The sequence below is a fragment of the Marmota marmota genome, unplaced genomic scaffold, assembly GCF_001458135.2.
Source record: "Marmota marmota marmota unplaced genomic scaffold, marMar, whole genome shotgun sequence".
Taxonomy (NCBI): Eukaryota; Metazoa; Chordata; class Mammalia; order Rodentia; family Sciuridae; genus Marmota; species Marmota marmota.
Window position 1 is genome coordinate 5855066 of NW_025999863.1, and position 20559 is coordinate 5875624.

At 52.6% G+C, this 20559-nt stretch overlaps 1 protein-coding gene across 1 annotated transcript in view; it reads right to left on the reverse strand.

Annotated features, from left to right (window-relative positions):
* Positions 1-1135: 1135 nt before the first annotated feature.
* The window catches only part of LOC125619016 (mucin-2-like), a 20281-nt gene continuing 857 nt past the window's right edge, over positions 1136-20559 (reverse strand). The window contains exons 2-4 of the mRNA XM_048811116.1: positions 3659-8189; positions 1821-1981; positions 1136-1197 (exon numbers count right to left, since the gene is read on the reverse strand). Of these exons, the coding sequence (XP_048667073.1) occupies positions 1136-1197; positions 1821-1981; positions 3659-8189 (4754 nt within the window). The remainder of the gene's footprint in view (positions 1198-1820; positions 1982-3658; positions 8190-20559) is intronic.

A 20559-nucleotide genomic window follows, 5' to 3' on the forward strand; every position in this document is an offset into this window, starting at 1 on the left:
ATGGTTCCCAGTGGTGAGGAAGATGGGTGTTGGAGACCCAGGTGGGTAGGCAGTGGATGCTTCTGGGCTTCCCGACAATGGAGAGATCCCATCCTCACTGGTGAGGAGCAAAAGGGTTGGAGACCAAGGCCAGGGGGGAGTGGATTCTCCTGGGGAGGAGGCTCCAGGAGTCCTGGAGGCACTGAGCAGGGTCACCTTTGTGGATTCTGCATGTCTGCTTTCTGGCAAAGGTGGGTTTCTTGGAGATAATGGAGTGTGAGAGGAGGTGCTCCCCAGAAGGGTGGAGTGTGAGTATGGAAACATCTGTGGCCCAGGGCTGACTGTCCACTGTGCAGCAGTCTCCTGTGAAGGAAGTGAGTGTGGAGAGGCAGAGGAGTGTGCCTGGGTTCCCAGTGTGTTGATTGCTGCAGGGGTCACCACAGTGTTCGTGGACACATGAGTTGTGTGTGGAGTGGGAGCCTCCCAGGAAGTGGCCAGGCTGTCATGATCCTGGGCAGTGGTCCTGGTGTGTGGGCTGGTGATGGGCAGAGAGCCTGTCCTCCATGCCTGTGTGGTTCCTGGCAGAACTGTGGTGAGGACTGAGGTTGAGGAGCTCGTTGTGGAGGACCTGGTTGTCCCACTTTGGGGAGCTGTAGGAGGAGGGGAGGAGACACTATGGGATGTCCCCTGAGAACCAGGAGGCCTGCTCTGTGTCCCTGAGAGGTTGCTTTTGGGGGACAGAGTTCCGGAAGAGGAGGTGGGAGGAGTGTCCCTCTGTGAGTGTGGAAGTGTGTGTTTGGTAGTGGAGTGGTTCGTGAGAGCATTGGTGGCCATGGTTGGTTGTGAGGGAGCAGAGGGTGAGGAATAGGATTCTTGTGGAGACCTGGTGGTGTCCTGGCTGGAGAGGGCTGAGTGTAGAGGGGCTGAGGTTGGTTCAGGTCCTATGTTCTTTGTGTCTTCAGAAATCACGGTCCCACTGCCAGTCCACGTGGGAAGGGGGCTGATGAGAGACTGTGTGTTGGTGCTGAGTTCCACAGTGTTCTCTTCATGAAGTGTAGAACGAGTCAAAGAGGCAGTGGATCCACCTTGGGCTGAAGCCGGAGGTGCCCCTGAAGTGCTGGTTTGAGGGCTGCTGGCCGTTTTGGGTGAGGTTCTCTCAGTTGTTGGAGGGTGAGTGGAAGACCTCCTCAGAGGCATCTTTGGTGAGGTTGAAATCCTCTGGGAACCAGTGGAGATTACCTGATGTGCAGTGGTTATGAGAGATGGACGTGACCCTATGAAGGCAGGGGACTGTTCTTGGGATCCAGATGTGGTCACTTCTCTGGTCACTTCCCCATGTGTGGAACCATGACACGTTGTTGTAGTGTTAGTGGTCAGGTCAGTGTCCAGGGTCTTCTGTGCCTGGGCAGTGGTCCTGGCCTGTGGGCTGGTGATGGGTAGTGAGCTTGTCCTCGATGCCTGCATGATTCCTGGCTGAGTGGTGGTGAGGTCTGAGAACCCAGGACCTGCTGAGGAGGTCCTGGGCGACCCTGTGTTGACATGGGATGTCCCCAGAGAACTCACAGATTGTCTTTGATTCACAGACTGGGTGCTCTGAGGTGGCACTGAGCCAGAAGAGTGGCTGGAAAAGGTGGCCTTCTCTGAGGGTGCAAGAGACGTTGAGAGACTTGAAAGGTTCTCGGATGCCACCGTGGTCATGGTGGGTTGTGACCCAGCGGAGGGTGAAGTCAGGGATTGTGGTTGAGACCTGGTGGTTTCCATGCTGATCAGAGTGCTCTGTGGAGGTGTAGAGCTTGTGTTTGGTGTGAGGTCCCTTGACACCTCTATGATGATGGTCCTACTGCCAGTCCCAGTGGAGACTGCCTGGCTGACAGGCTGTGTGCCTGTGTTGGAGAAGGTGTGGTCATGGTTCCCAGTGGTGAGGAAGATGGGTGTTGGAGACCCAGGTGGGTAGGCAGTGGATGCTTCTGGGCTTCCCGACAATGGAGAGATCCCATCCTCACTGGTGAGGAGCAAAAGGGCTGGAGACCCAGGCCAGGGGGGAGTGGATTCTCTTGGGGAGGAGTTTCCAGGGGTCTTGGAGGCACTGAGCAGGGTCACCTTTGTGGATTCTGCAGGGCTGCTTTCCTGCAAAGGTGGGTTTCTTGGAGATAATGGAGTGTGAGAGGAGGTGCTCCCCAGAAGGGTGGAGTGTGAGTGCGGAAATATCTGTGGCCCAGGGCTGACTGTCCACTGTGCAGCAGTCTCCTGTGCAGGAAGTGAGTGTGGAGAGGCAGAGGAGTGTGCCTGGGTTCCCAGTGTGGTCGTTCCTGCAGGTGTCACTGCAGTGTTCATGGACACATGAGTTGTGTGTGGAGAGGGAGAAGCCCTGGAAATATCCAGGCTGTCGTGGTCCTGGGCAGTGGTCCTGGTGTGTGGGCTGGTGGTGGGCGGGGAGCCTGTCCTCCATGCCTGTGTGGTTCCTGGCAGGGTGGTGGAGAGGACTGAGGTCGAAGAGCTCGTTGTGGAGGACCTGGGTGTCCCACTGTGGGGAGCTGTAGGAGGAGGGGAGGAGACACTATGGGATGTCCCCTGAGAACCAGGAGGCCTGCTCTGTGTCCCTGAGAGGTTGCTTTTGGGGGACAGAGTTCCAGAAGAGGAGGTGGGAGGAGTGTCCCTCTGTGAGTGTGGAAGTGTGTGTTTGGTAGTGGAGTGGTTCTTGAGAGCATTGGTGGCCATGGTTGGTTGTGAGGGAGCAGAGGGTGAGGAAAAGGATTCTGGTGGAGACCTGGTGGTGTCCTGGCTGGAGAGGGCTGTGTGTGGAGGGGCAGAGGTTGGTTCAGGTCCTATGCCCTGTGTGTCATTAGAAATCAAGGTCCCACTGCCAGTCCAAGTGGGAAGGGGGCTGGTGACATACTGTGTGTTGGTGCTGGATTGCGTAGTGTCTTCTTTATGGTCTGTGGATCCAGGTGAATAGGGACTGGATCCTTCTGGGTTTGAAGCAGGATGTGCCCATGAAACGCTGGTTTGAGGGACCTTTGGAGGTCCTTGGGGTCTGCTTGTCATCATAGGTGAGGTTCTCTCAGGTGTTGGAGGGTGAGAGGAAATGCTCCTCAGAGGGGTGTTTGCTGAGCGTGAAGGCATCTGGGACCCAGTGCTGAATTCCCACTGTGTAGGGCTTTTGAGTGAAGGATGTGACCCTGTGGAGGCAGGGGACTGTTCTTGGGGTACAGATGTGGTCTGTTCACTGGTCACTGCCTCTTCTGTGGAAACTTGACTTGTTGGTGGACTGTGAGTGGTCAGGTTAGTGTCCAGGGTCTTCTGTGCCTGGGTGGTGGTCCTCACATGCAGGCTGGAGATGGGTGGAGAGCTTGTCCTCGATGTCTGCATGATTCCTGGCTGCGGGCTGGTGAGGTCTGAGAACGTAGGTCCTGGTGAGGAGGTTCTGGGTGACCCAGTGTTGAGAGGTGTAATAGGACGGGATGATCCAACAGGGGAAGTCCCCAGAGAACTTACAGGGTGTCTTGGATTCTCAGAAAGGGTGCTTTCAGGTGGCACTGGACCAGAAGTTCTGCTGGAAGTGGTGGCCTTCTCTGAGGGTGCAAGAGAGTTTGTGACAGTGGAAAGGATCTTGGATTCCGTGGTGGTCATGGTGGGTTGTGAGCCAACGGAGGGTGATGGAAGGGGTTGTGGTTGAGACCTTGTGGTTTCCCAGCCAGTTATTGCGCTCTGTGGAGGTGCAGAGCTTGTGTTTGGTGTGAGGTCCTTGGACACCTCCTGCATGATGGTCCTACTGCCAGTCCCAGTGGACACTGCTTGGCTGACAGCTTGTGGGTCTGTGTTGGGGAATGTAGGGACATCGTCCTCAGTGGTTAGGAACATGGGGGCTGCAGTCCCAGGCCAGGGGGGAGTGGATTCTCCTCGGGAGGAGGCTTCAGGGGTCTTGGAGGCACTGACCAGGGTCACCTTTTTGGATTCTGCAGGGCTGCTTTCCTGCAAAGGTGGGTTTCTTGGAGATAATGGAGTGTGAGAGGAGGTGCTCCCCAGAAGGGTGGAGTGTGAGTGCGGAAATATCTGTGGCCCAGGGCTGACTGTCCACTGTGCAGCAGTCTCCTGTGCAGGAAGTGAGTGTGGAGAGGCAGAGGAGTGTGCCTGGGTTCCCAGTGTGGTCGTTCCTGCAGGTGTCACTGCAGTGTTCATGGACACATGAGTTGTGTGTGGAGAGGGAGAAGCCCTGGAAATATCCAGGCTGTCATGATCCTGGGCAGTGGTCCTGGTGTGTGGGCTGGTGATGGGTGGGGAGCCTGTCCTCCATGCCTGTGTGGTTCCTGGCAGGGTGGAGGTGAAGACTGAGGTCGAAGAGCTCGTTGTGGAGGACCTGGGTGTCCCAGTGTGGAGAGGTATAGGAGGAGGGGAGGAGTCGCTATGGGATGTCCCCTGAGAACCCGCAGGCCTGCTCTGTGTCCCTGAGAGGTTGCTTTTGGGGGACAGAGTTCCAGAAGAGGAGGTGGGAGGAGTGTCCCTCTGTGAGTGTGGAAGTGTGTGTTTGGTAGTGGAGTGGTTCTTGAGAGCATTGGTGGCCATGGTTGGTTGTGAGGGAGCAGAGGGTGAGGAAAAGGATTCTGGTGGAGACCTGGTGGTGTCCTGGCTGGAGAGGGCTGTGTGTGGAGGGGCAGAGGTTGGTTCAGGTCCTATGCCCTGTGTGTCATTAGAAATCAAGGTCCCACTGCCAGTCCAAGTGGGAAGGGGGCTGGTGAGAGACTGTGTGTTTGTGCTGGATTCCGGAGTGCCCCCTTCATGGACTGTAGAACCAGTTGAGGATGGAGTGGATCCTTCTGGGTTTGAAGCAGGATGTGCCCATGAAACGCTGGTTTGAGGGACCTTTGGAGGTCCTTGGGGTCTGCTTGTCATCATAGGTGAGGTTCTGTCAGGTGTTGGAGGGTGAGAGGAAATGCTCCTCAAAGGGGTGTTTGTTGAGCGTGAAGGCATCTGGGACCCAGTGCTGAATTCCCACTGTGTAGGGCTTTTGAGTGAAGGATGTGACCCTGTGGAGGCAGGGGACTGTTCTTGAGGTCCAGATGTGGTCACTTCACTGGTCACTGCGTCTTCTGTAGAATCTTGACTTGTTGGTGGACTGTGAGTGGTCAGGTTAGTGTCCAGGGTCTTCTGTGCCTGGGTGGTGGTCCTCACATGCAGGCTGGTGATGGGTGGAGAGCTTGTCCTCGATGTCTGCATGATTCCTGGCTGGGGGTTGGTGAGGTCTGAGAACCTAGGTTCTGGTGAGGAGGTTCTGGGTGACCCAGTGTTGATAGGTGTAATAGGACGGGATGATCCAACAGGGGAAGTCCCCAGAGAACTTACAGGGTGTCTTGGATTCTCAGAAAGGGTGCTTTCAGGTGGCACTGGACCAGAAGTTCTGCTGGAAGTGGTGGCCTTCTCTGAGGGTGCAAGAGAGTTTGTGACAGTGGAAAGGATCTTGGATTCCGTGGTGGTCATGGTGGGTTGTGAGCCAACGGAGGGTGATGGAAGGGGTTGTGGTTGAGACCTTGTGGTTTCCCAGCCAGTTATTGCGCTCTGTGGAGGTGCAGAGCTTGTGTTTGGTGTGAGGTCCTTGGACACCTCCTGCATGATGGTCCTACTGCCAGTCCCAGTGGACACTGCTTGGCTGACAGCTTGTGGGACTGTGTTGGGGAATGTAGGGACATCGTCCTCAGTGGTTAGGAACATGGGGGCTGCAGTCCCAGGCCAGGGGGGAGTGGATTCTCCTCGGGAGGAGGCTTCAGGGGTCTTGGAGGCACTGACCAGGGTCACCTTTTTGGATTCTGCAGGGCTGCTTTCCTGCAAAGGTGGGTTTCTTGGAGATAATGGAGTGTGAGAGGAAGTGCTTCCCAGAAGGGTGGAGTGTGAGTGTGGATATATCTGTGGCCCAGGGCTGACTGTCCACTGTGCTGTAGTCTCCTGTGAATGAAGTGAGTGTGGAGAGGCAGAGGAGTGTGCCTGGTTTCCCGGTGTGTTGGTTCCTGCAGGGGTCACCACAGTGTTCGTGGACACATGAGTTGTGTGTGGAGAGGGAGCAGCCTGGGAAGTGGCCAGGCTGTCATGATCCTGGGCAGTGGTCCTGGTGTGTGGGCTGGTGATGGGTGGGGAGCCTGTCCTCCATGCCTGTGTGGTTCCTGGCAGGGTGGAGGTGAAGACTGAGGTCGAAGAGCTCGTTGTGGAGGACCTGGGTGTCCCAGTGTGGAGAGGTATAGGAGGAGGGGAGGAGTCGCTATGGGATGTCCCCTGAGAACCCGCAGGCCTGCTCTGTGTCCCTGAGAGGTTGCTTTTGGGGGACAGAATTCCAGAAGAGGAGGTGGGAGGAGTGTGCCTCTGTGAGTGTGGAAGTGTGTGTTTGGTAGTGGAGTGGTTCATGAGAGCATTGGTGGCCATGGTTGGTTGTGAGGGAGCAGAGGGTGAGGAATAGGATTCTGGTGGAGACCTGGTGGTGTCCTGGCTGGAGAGGGCTGTGTGTGGAGGGGCAGAGGTTGGTTCAGGTCCTATGCCCTGTGTGTCATTAGAAATCACCGTCCCATTGGCAGTCGAGGTGGGAAAGGGGCTCGTGATAGCCTGTTTGTTCGTTCTGGATTCCAGAGTGTCCTCTTCATGGACTGTAGAACCAGGCGAGGACGGAGTGGATTGTTTTGCTGAGGGCAGGACCCCTGAAGTGCTCGTTTTGGGCCACTTTGGAGTTCCTGCAGGGCTGCCCGCCGTCACAGGTGTGGTTGTCTCAGGTTCTGGGTGGTGAGAGGAAGTGCTCCTCTGAGGGGTCTTTGGTGACGGTGAATGTGTCTGGGACCTAGTGGTGACTTCCTGGTGTTCAGTGGTTTCTGATGCTGTCGTTGACCTTGGGGAGGCCAGGGAGTGTACTTGAGGTTTGGGTTTGGTGCTATAGTCAGTGGTCTCTGCAGCGTCTGTGGAACCATGCCTCGTGGGTGCAGTGTGAGTGGCCATGGTAATTTTTCGGCTGGTCTCTTCCCAGGCTTCGTTCCTTGGATGTTGGCTGGTGATGGGCAGGTAGTTTGTCCTTAATGTGTGCATGTTTCCTCGCTGGGTGTTGGTGTGGACCGAGACCCTAGAACCAGCTGACAAGGTACTGGGTGCCCCAGTGTTGAGAAATGTAGGAGGGTTGGAAGATTCGACCTCGGACGTTCCCAGAGAACTCTTCGTGTGTTTTAGTTTTCCAGATAGTGCGCTCTTAGTTGAGGATGGGCCAGGAGTGGTGGTGGATGGAGAGGCCTCCTCTGAGGTCTGATGTTCTTCTGTGACAGTAAAGATGTTCTTGATCGCACTGCTTGTCGTAGTTGGTTGTGGTCTAGCTGAGGGCGGTGGAGGGCATTCTGGTTGAGACTCGGCCGTTTCCACGCTGGTCTGCGCGGTGTCTGGAGGTGCAGAGCTTGTGTTTGTTACTGTGCCCTGGGGTAACTCCGTCACCCTGGTTGCCGTGGCCCTCCGATGTGAAATTGTGGTGGTGACATACTCTGCGTTGGTGTGGGACCACATAGTGCCTTCCCCTTTGGCTGTAGAGCGAGGTGAGGAGGACGTGGATCTTCCTGGGGTGGAATCAGCGGGGGCAGAAGAGGCCTTGGTTGCAAGCCCCTTTTCAAAATCTCCTGTGGTTTTCCTTTCTTCTCCCGTTGAGCTTCTTTCAAAGGACGGCATGTGAGAGGACATGTTCCCAAGGTGTGTGGTTGGTGTATGTGAATGTGTCCGGGACCCTGTGGGAACTGTCGTCTCTGCATCCCTTCCTTTGGAAAGAGGTGCCCCTGCGGAAGTCCTGGTCTTGGTATCTGCTCCAGAACTTGGGGTCTTTGCACTTGTCTTTGTAGTCACGGTGGACGCCCCACTCATGTGTGGTTCTTTGGAATCCCGGGGCGTGGGCGCACTGCGCTGTGTCAGTTTTGTCTCTGGGCTGTTTTTCAGTCTTTCTGTTGTATTTGTAACTGGCACTAAGCCAGTTTCCGTTAGCTGGGCATTTGTTTCAGGAGTGGGAACGTGATGGGATGTTTTTGAATCCTTTGAGGTTGTCCTGTGTTGTCCTGTGTTCCCAGGAGGAAGCACTGTTTTTATGAACAGACTGGTTGTCCGCCGGGTATTTGCCAAGTTGTTTGGATCCCAAGATTGAAGACTTGGGGATGAAGTAGCCTCGTTTCTGGTGTCTGCAATAGACTTGTTCGCAGTTGTCTGTGTCAGTCCTTGACAAATGTTACAAGATGGTTATAAAATTACCTTTACAGGAGCATTATTACTGCCTTGGAATCGCACACATATTTTCATGCAGAATTAGTTGATTACAGTATCTCCTCATTCCCCCTTTTTATTATATCCTTTGGCCTTATCCAATTGCATAAAGTTAAGCATGACTTGAATATAACTGTATTGGATAACACAGTTGTAATACAGTAATTATACATCTATGTCTAGATGTTTCAGAAATAATAATTAATCCCATGGTTTTAAAGATATTTTTGTGTTATATCTAGCTCCTTAAAGTCTCTATTTTATAGCCCATACCAGTGTTTTAAGTACATTGCAAAACATACTTGAATAGTTACTGTATATGATGCATAATTAGTTTCTAATTATGCAACAGTGTAAAAAAGGTGCACCAGAGGTGGCCAGGTGGCTGTGATTCTAGAGACTCAGGAGGCTGAGGCAGGAAGATGTTTCATGTTTCACCTTAGTCTCATTAACTTACCGAGAGTGTGTCTCAAAATTAAAAAAAAAAAAAAGAATGAAAGGCTTAGGTATGTAGCTCAGCAGTAAAGTGACCCTGGTTTCAATCCTCAGGAAAAAAAAATTAAAAGGAAGAAAAGAATACGAAAGCTTCAAATTCATAATAGAGAGGGTTTTCATAGATACCAGAAGAGTACAGTTGTACTGTGAATGAATGTAATTTCCAGGGAAGTTTCACACCAACCCACAAACACACTCTCATATTCACACCCACGCCTGCCCACAGGCTTCTGAATGGTCCTGCATCATCTACCTAGTGCTGATGTGTTACTTCTCTTCTACAAGTTCCTGGAGTGATAGGAGCCAGCTTCCTGGACTCTGGGGGAGAAAATCGATCCATGGGATACCTGCCCACTCATACTGATTGGCTGAACTTCTCCCCACCCCCAGGCTCTGGTCACCTCCATTGTATTTTCTAGTTTGATCAGTTTATTTTTTAGATTCCACAAGTAAGTGAAACCATGTGGTATTTGTCTCTCTGTGTCTATTTCACTTAGCATAATATCCTCCAGATCTGTCTGTGTTTTGGCAAATGCCAGAATGTCCTTCTTTTAAAAGCTGAATAGTAGTCATAACAGCCTGGATGTGGTATCAGCCTATGTGTCCATCAATGGATGAATGGATAAAGAAACTATGCTCTGTACACAAGAGGGGATACACTGCAGCCTGAATTCTTTTTAGACGACATCTTGAAGGCTCCTTTTTCTTGAGCACATGTGAGAAAGGTTCTTTTGTGTTGCTGTACATGCTGTTTTGCTCAGTGGAAAGCTATGCCTAGGTCCTGAAGGGAGTGCCCACATTTGGTCCTATTGTGATCCACATCTCTGTCCTAAAGCAGGTGGTTTCTCTTGCCACGATCTGAGAGATCAGAGTCCTCTCTGCTCCTGAAGGCAGAGAATTGATGGCAGAGAGCACCGACCCGGGCATCTGTGAAAGGCAGGTTGCATTCACTGGACCGACAAGGATCACCAAGCTAAGCACCCACACCTTCCTTCTTAGAAAGCTGTAAGAAGAATACAGAGAAAGTGCAATGAGGCTGCGTGTGTCTGCGGCTCCAGAACTTGTCTCATGGGGCTTCCTGGTATTGTCCTTTTAATAACTGTGACATGAAAAAGACACAATTTGATCTTTGTCCCCAGTTTATAACACGGAGCTCTCAATTCTCTTCTAATTTCTTGACCTGAGCATCTTTTCATATAATATAATATTTGATCTTAATTCCCAATAATTCATGATACAAAAGCCTCTAAGACCTTTGGAAATTCCCAGTGATAGGCTTTTTGTGTAGAAGAGAGATCTGTGGAGTGCAGGGGCGGGGGGGACTGAGGGGGAGGGAGAGGGTTGGGACTGGAAAGGGGAAGAAGAGTGGGATGCATCTGACCTCACTTTCCATGTACACAAGGGAGTGTAGCACCGTGGACCCCACCTTCATGTGCAGCCATGAGGTACTAATTAAAAAAAAACAACTGTAAATAGAGAGGGAAGATCCAAGGAGCAGAGGGAAGGGGAACTGGGAGGGGAGAGGGAAGGGAGAGTGAAAGTTCTGGGGACTGAATCAGAGCAAATGAGATCCCATGCTTATATAATCATATAAAATGAACCCTGATCATATGTAGAACTAAGAGAAATAACCTGCAAAGGCCTAACTTCCACATATTCTGGATGATTAGCCACTTGTTTGAACACCAGTGTTAAACGACCCTTTTAGCCTGGCACGGTGACATGCATGTCCTACAGTCCTGGCTACTTGGGAGGCTGAGGTAGAAGGGTCACTTGATCCCGGGAGTTTGAGACCAGCCTGGACAACACAGGAAGGCCCCATCTCAAAAATAACAAATGCACACACACACACGTACTCATATACACACACACACACACACCATACACACACATATAAAAAGAGTCATTTTGGATGCTGGTGGGATGGCTGGGGACTGGAGCCTCTTGGACACATGGGGCGTACACCGGGGGTTGGAACTCTCAGCCCTATGTCTTGATGTCACCCAGGGAGCAGAGAGAGCGCTGGAGTTAATCACCGAAGGCCAATGATTTAGTCCATGAGGCCTGTGTAGTAGGAGCTCCATAAAAATGTTCAACAATGGAGTTTGGAGAGTTTCCAGGTTGATGAGCACGTGGAGGTGCGGGGAGGGTGGCACGTCCAGAGGGTATGGACGCCCCCACCCCTTCCCACAGATCTCACCCTATTCCTGTCTTCCATTTGGACGCTCCTCAACTAGATTCTTTAGAATAAACTCAGAAAGAAAACCTCCCGAGTTCTGGGGACTGTTACAGCAAATGATCCAATAGGAGGAGGGGATTGCGGGACCCCTGACTTAACATCAGCTGGTCAGAAGAACAGGAGGCTGGGATTTGCAGTTGGCATCTGCGTCTCGGGGGACTGAGCCCCTCACCTGTGGGTCTGTGCTCCCTCCAGGTGGGGGTCAAGAATGGAATTGCCCTAGCAGGAAATCCCTGGGAGCCCACAGAGGGCGAAAGTTGCTTGGCGTGGAAAAGCCATACCTCAGTTTCTCCTCTGTTTCTGAACAGGTCAAAGGACCACGCTGGGCACTTCACAAACACCCTTTCCTTTGGTCAATGACATTATTTCCATTTTGTAGATGGAGAAACTGAGGCACAGGGTGGCAGAGTCACTTTCCAAGGAAACACAGCTAATAATGAAGAACTGAATCCAGTGCTATGGTTTGGATATGGTTTCAGTGCATGCTCCAAAGTTTCATGTACTGCAAGTGTGGTCCCCAGGGTGGTGGCAATTGAGAAGCGGTGGGGCCTGGTAGGGGGTGGTTGGGTCTTGGGAGCACATTACCCCTGGATGCTGTTCTTGAAGGAGTGGCCCATTCCCCAGACAGTGAGTTGTGGTGAAGCAAGGCCCCCCAACATGCTCGGGCCCCCTTTGCACACAGAGGTTCCATATCTGTTTCTCCATCATGTTGTAACACTGTCAAGTACGCCCTCACAAGAGAACTGACAGATGGGGCCACATGATCTTGGACTTTCACCAAACTGTAAGCTAAGTAAAATTCTTTTGTTTATACAATATGCAGCCTTGGTCATTTTGTTATAGTCACAGAAAACGGACTGAGACCTAGATCTAGACCTGTGTTTTTCAGCCTCCACATCGTTCACCCACTAAAGTCACCAGCAACAAATAAATTGTCCAAATACACCCTTCCAACACCCTCCCAGTTGCTGTCACATGAATTCTTCCTCCTGAAAACTCCTAACCAGGAAGCTAGGGCTCCTGGACTTGCTTCTACGTGGTAAGAGTACAACTACATAAAAATGGCTTCCTTTGAGATGGCAGGACCGCGGGACTCCTAGGGACCTTGTAGCATTTTTCTCTTGATAGTTCTAAGGAATAACAAATCTCATACAAAGTTTACAGACTCAAGAATCATTTTTAAAATAATGAACCTGTGGGGGTGGGGAGAGGAAAAGGGGTCATCATGAACTGAAATTGATTTCCATGCCTGTCTGAATTTGTCGGGATGAACCCAGCTGCTATGTATAACCATAAAGATCCAGCAAAAAAAAAAGATCCAGCAAAGAAAGAAAGATCCAGCAAAGAAAGAAAGATCAAGCAAAGAAAGAAAGAAAGAAAGAAGAGAAGCAACTTTTAAAAAAAGCTCTAGATGCTTTCCTACTTATGACGGTTTGGCTTACCGATATTTTAACTTTGCCATGGTGCAGATTTTCAACTTTGCAACAGCTCTCCTGATACACATTTGATAGAAACCATACTTGGAATTTTGAATTTTATTCCTTTCCTAGGCCAGGGATGTGCCTGCCATCTGATGCTCCCGAGATCACCAGGACACACAGCTGACATTCTGTGCTGTGTGTGGCCACGCTGTGGTGCTTGGTGGGTGGGTGTGGTGCGTGGGTTCTGTTTATGGCCCCTCAGGATGTCGCCTCATCAGGAGCTGAGCCAGATGGGTATGTGGCTCTGTAGCCATCATGATGATAGATTGGATGAGACGACAAAGATCAAACAACAAAGGGTACGAAAGCAGAGTTGAAGACCAACATGACGAACCTGGGAACCAAGGGTTTTCAGGTGGCCCAGGACAGATGGTGAAATAGAGATGTAGCCAGAGGGTATAGAGGGTAGGCTTCCCACCCACCAGCCCAAGAAGGAGCTGCCCGGCCTGTGGCAGAAGGGAGAGGCTCATTTCTGGTAAAAAGTGGTGCTGGAAAGAGCTTGTCCCTCTTCTACCCAGGTTCTCTCTAGCACTGAGGATGGGAGCACAGAAGCTCCTGCTGGCCGAGTCGTAAACTCAGGACTGGTCACTGCTGGTGATGGCCTTTCCACTATTGGATGGTTCTGTCTCCAATGTGCCCTCCAAGGAACATGGCCCGGGAGAGCCATCGGGACTTTGAAGAGGGAAGGGACTTGAGAGAGGCTGGACAGAGCATCTAAGCTGAGGTTAGAGGACAGAGCCCTGGCTGGAAAGGTGTTGCCCGTGGACACTCTTGGCAAGCACAGGCCTCTCCCGGGGGGCACTGTGGGGATGGAGAAGGCTGCAGAGGGAGGGGTGGCAAGATGGATGTTTCTATGGAGCCCCGTGGGAGCTGAGGGCTGGGTTTGCCCTGGGGCTCTCTGCGGGGCCTGCATGATATTTTGCAGAGATACTTTGCCAATTTTCACACTGGTGCTGGCAGTGACGGAAGTGTGGCCTTTGCTTTGGCCAGTGCAATTGAGAGAGCATCCTTGAGGCTATGAGGGCATCTGCTATGTCTCTGGAGAAGAAAGAGGTAGACCAGTGGCCCTCCCTGAGGGACTTTATGCCTCCAGCTCATTCATGCAACGGATATTCACTGCACATCTCCTATGGGCCAGGTCCTGGGACAAGCTGCATCTGGCAGTATCTGGAGAAGTTGGTTGTCACACCTGGGGACTGGGGTGCTACTGCCATCTAGTGGGTAGAGGTCACAACATCCTACCAATACACAGGTCAGCTAACGCCCCACCTCCCAATGAAGAATGATCCAGACGGAAATGTACTGCCGTTTGTGCTGGAATTGCAAATACCCCATCTCCCCGCTCCTGTAGCAAGATTAGTCCAGGCTAAATTAGTTGGGGATGTTGCCATGGAGACAAGCAGAAAGGGATCCAACATAGTGGACTGCAAGCAGCATCAAGAAATAAGAATACATAAAAGACATCAGGATGTGTTAAATGAAGCAAGAGTTGTTATTTTACAGAAGCATTTTCAATGGGCAAAACATTTAGATGGGAGGAACAGTGTTTCTGAGATCCCTTGCATAGCTCAGTGACTGTAGTTAATAGTCTATAGTTCAGAATGGTTAAGAGTAGATTTTAAAAGTTCATCCCGTTTAACAATGATATGTGTGAGGTGATAGGTGCATTAACTCAATGCTTGATCTGATCATTTTACATTGCGTACATGTACTAAAACATCAGTCGTATCTGGTAAATACAATTGTCCCTAAATGTCCATATGGAATTTGTTCCAGGATCCCCAGCAGATACCAAAGCCCGCGGATACTTGAGTCCCTCACATAAACATTTGCTTAGAACGCACACACAGCCTCCTGTCTGCTTCAGGTCATCTCCAGATGACTTACAATACCCGCTGCAGTGTGAAACTCTCGGCACACAGTCGCAGACTCTATTGCTTAGGGATTACTGACAAGAGCAGAGTTTGTACATGGTCAACACAGTGCAGCGTTTTCTCCAAATACTTTCTATTCGCTGTTGGTGGAATCTGAGAATAGGGAACTCGAGGATGTGTCAGCCAACTGCTTGTACAACTGCGATTTGTCAGTTAGCAAAACCGGTCATAGCACACCACGCAGCCTTGGATTCTGGCATCGGAGTGGGTCCTGGGACCGAGCAATTCCTCTGTGGTTACGGAGGATCACCAAAATGCGAATCAGGGACCCGATTCACCGTGTTTTGGGGGGTGGGGAAGGGTGACCCAAGACGACTGCCCCAGAACAGATCTTGTAGAAGTAGCTAAGTAGAGGCAGAGACTGCAGGAAGGAAGGGGAGATGTGGGGGGCATCCTGAAGGCTGCTCAGGGCATTATAGCATTTGTCCCCGGACAGCTGGGAGGCCAGGTCCTCAGCGGTATGTGGCCGGACCAGCTGGGGCAGTCCCCAGCACGTCCCTTCAGGGCAGGAATGAAGAGGGGTCCAGGGAGGGGCCCAGGAGAGTGGTGAAATGCCAAGCCCACCCGCCCCCCACACACAGGGGGGTTGAGGCTCCTCAGGCAATACGCAGAGCCCATCATCCCCACCCTGCCCATCTGGTCTGGCCTGTATTCACAGGGGCTGCAGGGTCCTCAGGGGAGCTGGCACCAGCTGCTTCCTATACCTGCCTGGAAGGGGAGGAGCCAAGGGAGGGGGCTGAGCCAGGACCGGAAAGGCAGGACCCTTAGTGGACGTGCTGCGACTTGGGAGGCTGAGACAGGAGGATCCCAAGTTCGAGGCCAGCCTGGGCAACTTAGCAAAGACCCTGTCTCAAAACAGAACAGGCCTGGGACATAGATGAGCGGGAGAGCACCCCCGGGTTCAACCCTCAGTACTGAAAAACATTTAAAAAACGAAAAAGGAAAGGACCCTCCGGCAAGAGGAGGGAACACAGACACACCCCTGCACACACATAAATACATACTTGCACACACACTCATGCACACGTACACACACTCATACTCACACACACACACAGTCCTGTGCACACTTAAGCACACACAGACACACACATGCACACTCACTCGTGCACATACTCACACGCACGCCCACACAAAACACCATCGCACGCTCACATGCACGCTCACGCAGACTTCCACACACTCATCCAACACCTCAGAGGCACACACGTGCTCATGTTCATTCACCCCCACTCACACCAGGCAGGAGCTCCGCCCTGGAGCCTGGTCTTTTCCTGGCTCTTCCCCAGTTCGCTTCGCTGAGCCTCAGTCTCCCCAGGATGCACCTGTGCAGGTGCAACCAGGCCTAACTGAGACTGTGGATCTGCAACAGCAGCCCCCAGCCCTTCCCTTCTCAGCTGCTCCGTGATACGTCCCTGACCTCCTCCTGTTGAAAAGAGCAATTGCCCAGCCCCAGCTCTGAAAGGATGGCTCTACGCCTTGACTCCCAGCACCCTCTCAACTCTGCATCATTTACTTATTATGGTCAGGTTCATGGTCTGTCTCCCTTTCCTGGAATGCCAGCCTGGTGGCGAGCCTTGCTTTGCTCATAGCTGTGTTGTGTGGTCCAGAACCTGGCAGCGGTAGCTGCTCAGTAAATATTTAATGAATAAATGAATCTCAATCTCTCTCTCTCTCTCTCCCTCTCTCTCTCTGTACTGGGGGTTGTATCCACAACCTTGCACACAGCTGGGCAAGAGCTCGATCACTGAGCTACATCCCCAGTGTTTTCTTGACGTTTTATTCTGAGACAAGGTCTTGCCAAGTTGCAGAGACTGGCCTCAAACTTGGGATCCTCCTGCTTCGGCCTCCCGAGTATCTGGGATTATAGGCAAATGCCACTGGGTCTGGCTTTAATGAGTGAATCTCTAAGTGCAGTGAGTATTGAAAACACAGGTGAAGGCCTTTCCCGGGTAGGTGAAAGGGCACAGGGACCCTTCTTCAATGTAAAGAAAATGGGGACCCCCCCACAAAAGAGAAAGGAGAGTCCTCCTTTTCCAGTGTGAGAGAGGAGGAGAATGTCCCCTCTCTTGGGGAAAGGGAAGCCAGGCAGGAAGGAAGAGGGTGGACCTTGCACCCTTGGGGGTTGAGATGGAGACCCTTCTCATTTCCCATGCTAGTAGCCAATACCAGATGTTTCTCAAAAAATCTCAAATGGAATTTCCATATGATCCAGCAATTCCACGTCTGGGTATATGTCCACAGGGATGAAATCAAGGGGGACCTGTACCCACACTTATCAGCATTGTTCACAGTAGCCAAGACATGGAAATGACCAAGCTCCCACAAATGGGTGAGTGGATAAGGACAAGTGGTGCAGACACTTGTGACAGATTTGATGAATCCAGGGGACACCTGTTAAGTGAAATAAGCCAAGCACTGAGACAAATGCTGCGCGGTCTCACTGCCGTGTGGAGCTGAGCCTCCTGTGAGCGCAGGAGAGACTGGTGGCTGCAGGGCCGTGGGGTGGGAGAGGGAGATGCTGGTCAAAGCCTGGGACGTCTCGCTGTGCAGGAGGAATACTCCTGGGGTCGAATGGACCGTGTGGTGCCCGCCGTTAATACTGCTGAAGTTAGCTAAAAGAATTGACCTTGAGTGTTCTCACCACTAAAAGGTGCCCGGGAGAGATGATGGAGAAGTTACCTAGCGTGACTGTGGTCACCAGTGCACAACACGACGTGTATCAAAGAGTCGCGTCGTGTATGTCACATATAAATACGCACGACTTTTAGTTGTCAAGAATAACAGGGCTGGGGACGAGGCTCCGCAGTAGAGCACTCGCTACCTAGCATGTGAAAGGCCCTGGGTTCCATCCCCAGCAGAAGTAGGCTCTAAGCTCCTTAATTCATTCACCCAACCAATATTTGCTGCGCACCTACTAAGTGCCAGGTGGTGGGACAGACTGCAGAGAGGAGGCATAGGAAGGGGTCAGGCATACTTATACTTCTATAGAAGGGGGTCCTGGGGTGAAAGGGGAATGATGTGTCCTGATTTCCCTGGGACGATCTCAGGATTAGCATAAAATGTCATGGACCCAGGAACTCCCTCAGTGCGGGAGAACCCGGATGTGTCCTCCTGACCTGGCATTTGCCCCCACAGCCCTGAGCCTTTAGGCAAGTTTAGGTGCATTTAGGCTCCTGGTGCCTCTGAGCCGCCCGAGTGGGAGCCTGGGGTAGGGAGGGGGGCAGTCCAGAGTTGGGAATGAAGTTAGTTTCCAAGACCAGCTCTACCCTGGCTGCCTGGGGACCTGCCTCTTTGAGTTTTGGGGACAGTCATCTGGAGCACTGAGTCTGTGGTCAGCACGGGGGTGATCCTGGATGAGCCCCCGAGTCTGGCCTTGTGGCCCCTGGGTCTCCTGGGAGGTGGAAGGAAGTGTCTCTTCTTCTCAAACTGCCCCCCTGGGAGAGCCCAGCGGGGACTGAGGGGTGAGAAGGCCACACTCAGCCCCCAGCACAGCCCTGCACCGACCGTCCCCTTCCCTGCCACCCAGCAACGGAGAGTAAAGGAGAGTCTTGCACTTTCCCAGAAGATGAGCCAAAAGTGGAGAAAGAGAAACTGAAATTTTGACGAGGGCAGATCGAGGAGCAAAGCCCCGCACGGCTCCAAACTCTCCCGCGCACTCCACGCCTGCCATTCCCAGCCCCGGGTAATCCTCCTCTGCCACGTCAGGTCCCTCTGCCAGGATCCGGCTGGGGCAGTGACCGTGGTTGGGGACAAGGTAGGGACTCAGCAGAGCGCAGATAAGTCTTTACAGTAATTCCCCCTGTCCATGGGGAGACCACGCCGACCCCTCGTAGCGCTGAGCCCTTCCTGTACCATATTCTTCCCTCGACGCACATCCTATCATCAATTTAATTTATAAACTAGGCACAACCAAAGGTTAACAACAATAGCCAATAATCAAACAGCACAAAGATGACCATAGGCTGATACTCTGAGAGTCCATCTGATAACCAAGACTTTGTGGCCATCGGAGCCTGACCTCCTGCACTCTGTCATTGCTTATTGACAGTACCTTCCTTTTTATTGCCTGCATGTTATTCCATTCTGTAGTTATGTGCAGTCTACTTACTCATTCTTGTTGAAAGACATTGGAATTGTTTCTAAAGTCTGAGAATTATGGAGCTACTAAGTAATTAACAACCAGGCAGTGTGTGCACACAGCTCGGATATGGCCCCGCTGGGAGAGAGGAGGGCGCTGGGCTTCATCATGCCATTTAAAATTCATGAATTCTTTACTTCTGGAACTTTCTGTTAAACAGTTTTGGGGCCTTGGTTGACCTTGAAGAACTAAAACCATGGAAAACAGAACCACAGGTAAAAGGGGCACTCATCTGTTATGTGCACAAGGATCCGTGTTGGGAGGGGCCATAGAGAACTTCCTGTCCTCCCAGGGTGGTTCTCACACACACAGAGACTGCCAGGAGAGGAGAATTCAGCCCCCTCAGTCTCTTACCAGGCTACGGATGAAGGCATGGACTTAGGAACCATCCAGAAACTGGGATTCAACTCCTTGCTGTGTGACTTCAAACAAAAGACTCAACCTCTCTGAACCTCCCTTTCTCTTCTAGAAGGAAGGTAATGGTGCCCCATGCTCACTCACCAGGCAGCAAGTCCAATGGACATGATTTAGATAAAGCCCAGGTGCACAGAAGGTAGACCACACACACTGTTGTCACAGAGGTCCTTTGGGATCTCGCCTCTCAGCCACAGGGATAAGGAGGGAAAGAACATGGCGATATAGAGGTTTGTTGGAGGGTGGGGTGGGGGCGGTAGTTGAGCCCAGGGTGGATACGTGGATTTCCCTAGCCCTGGAATTTGTTTGAAATTTTTTTCTTTGGGGAGATGGAAACTCAGAGAGGTTAGTTTTCTGGCCTAGGGATGCCCAGCCTGTTAGCAGCGGACTCAGATTCCTGCTCAGGTACTGAGGGAGTCTCTTCCAGCCTCTCACGGCAGACGTCTTGGAGGGCGTCTGGATGGATTCCAGGGAATTCCTGGGGAGGGCCGAGGGGCTGTCCTGCGTTCTGAGGCAATGATGGGGGAGGGAAGCTGACCTCTAGCCCAGGTGGCCAGCCCTCCCTAGGACAGGAACAGGGCGCTGTCTGGGGCCAAACAGTCCTAAGCATCAAGGGAGCCTTGGGGACAAAAGCAGTTCAACAGGCTCTGTAGCAACGTGCTCTGGGGACAGTTCAAGGGGACACACCTCACTGGAGGTGGTGGGTTGTCCTGTCCACACCCGCCCACCATTCAGCCCGTTGTGCCGGGGCCTCATATGACGTCCAGCTGCAAGCTCTCCTGGGTCGGGGACAGCCAGGGCTGGGGTGACTCAGGACCGGGGCCTGGGGCCCTTCCCTGCCTGCTGCAGCCCTCCCTGGCCAGGGGCGGGGGGGCAGCTCGCAGTTGCCAGGCTGGACAGCCCCTCCCAGCCCCTTGAGGCCCCCGTGGCCGAGTCTTGGCTCAGCAAGAAGGAAGTCCTCCTCTGAAGAGAAAGTGAGCAGACGGCGCTGCCCCTGGTGTGCTCCGGGCTACCCTACAAGCTTCACTGTGGCTTAGACACCAGAGGGTCCTGCCCAGGGAGGCAGCCCGGAGTGACAGCGGTGGTTTGCACAGCCCTGTGCCCAGGCCTGGAGGATGGGGACCTTCTTCCTAGGACAGGGCGTCTGGTCCTCCCAGATGCCCAGTAAATGCACCCCCAAGCCCTTTCCTGAGGCTTCGGGGGCTCTCTCTGCACACGAGGCCCAAGTTAATCCCTGGAATGACCAACAGACCTGGAAAGTCCCCAGAGACCCAAGAACGTGCCTCAGCACCCTCCAGGGCTTTCATACACCCCGAGTCCCCCATCACGGAGCCAGATACGCTCAGCCCACGCTAAACTGCCCCAGAGCCCCTGCCCGCTCTTTCCTCCTGGCCTTTGTCCACCCAGTGCCCCTGCCTGGAATGCCCCGTCCCTTTCTTCTTCGAAGACTGCCTATGAAACTCCTTGCTAATCCCCTGTAACAATCCCAGAGCCACCCAGTGTGGGCAAACTGTCCTCTTCAGTGTCCCCCCTGGACGGAGGCTCCTGTGATCTGCTCATCCCCCCCCCCCACCCCAGCACGCTGGCGCGTGAAGTGGAAGACCCGGAAGGTAGTGGCAA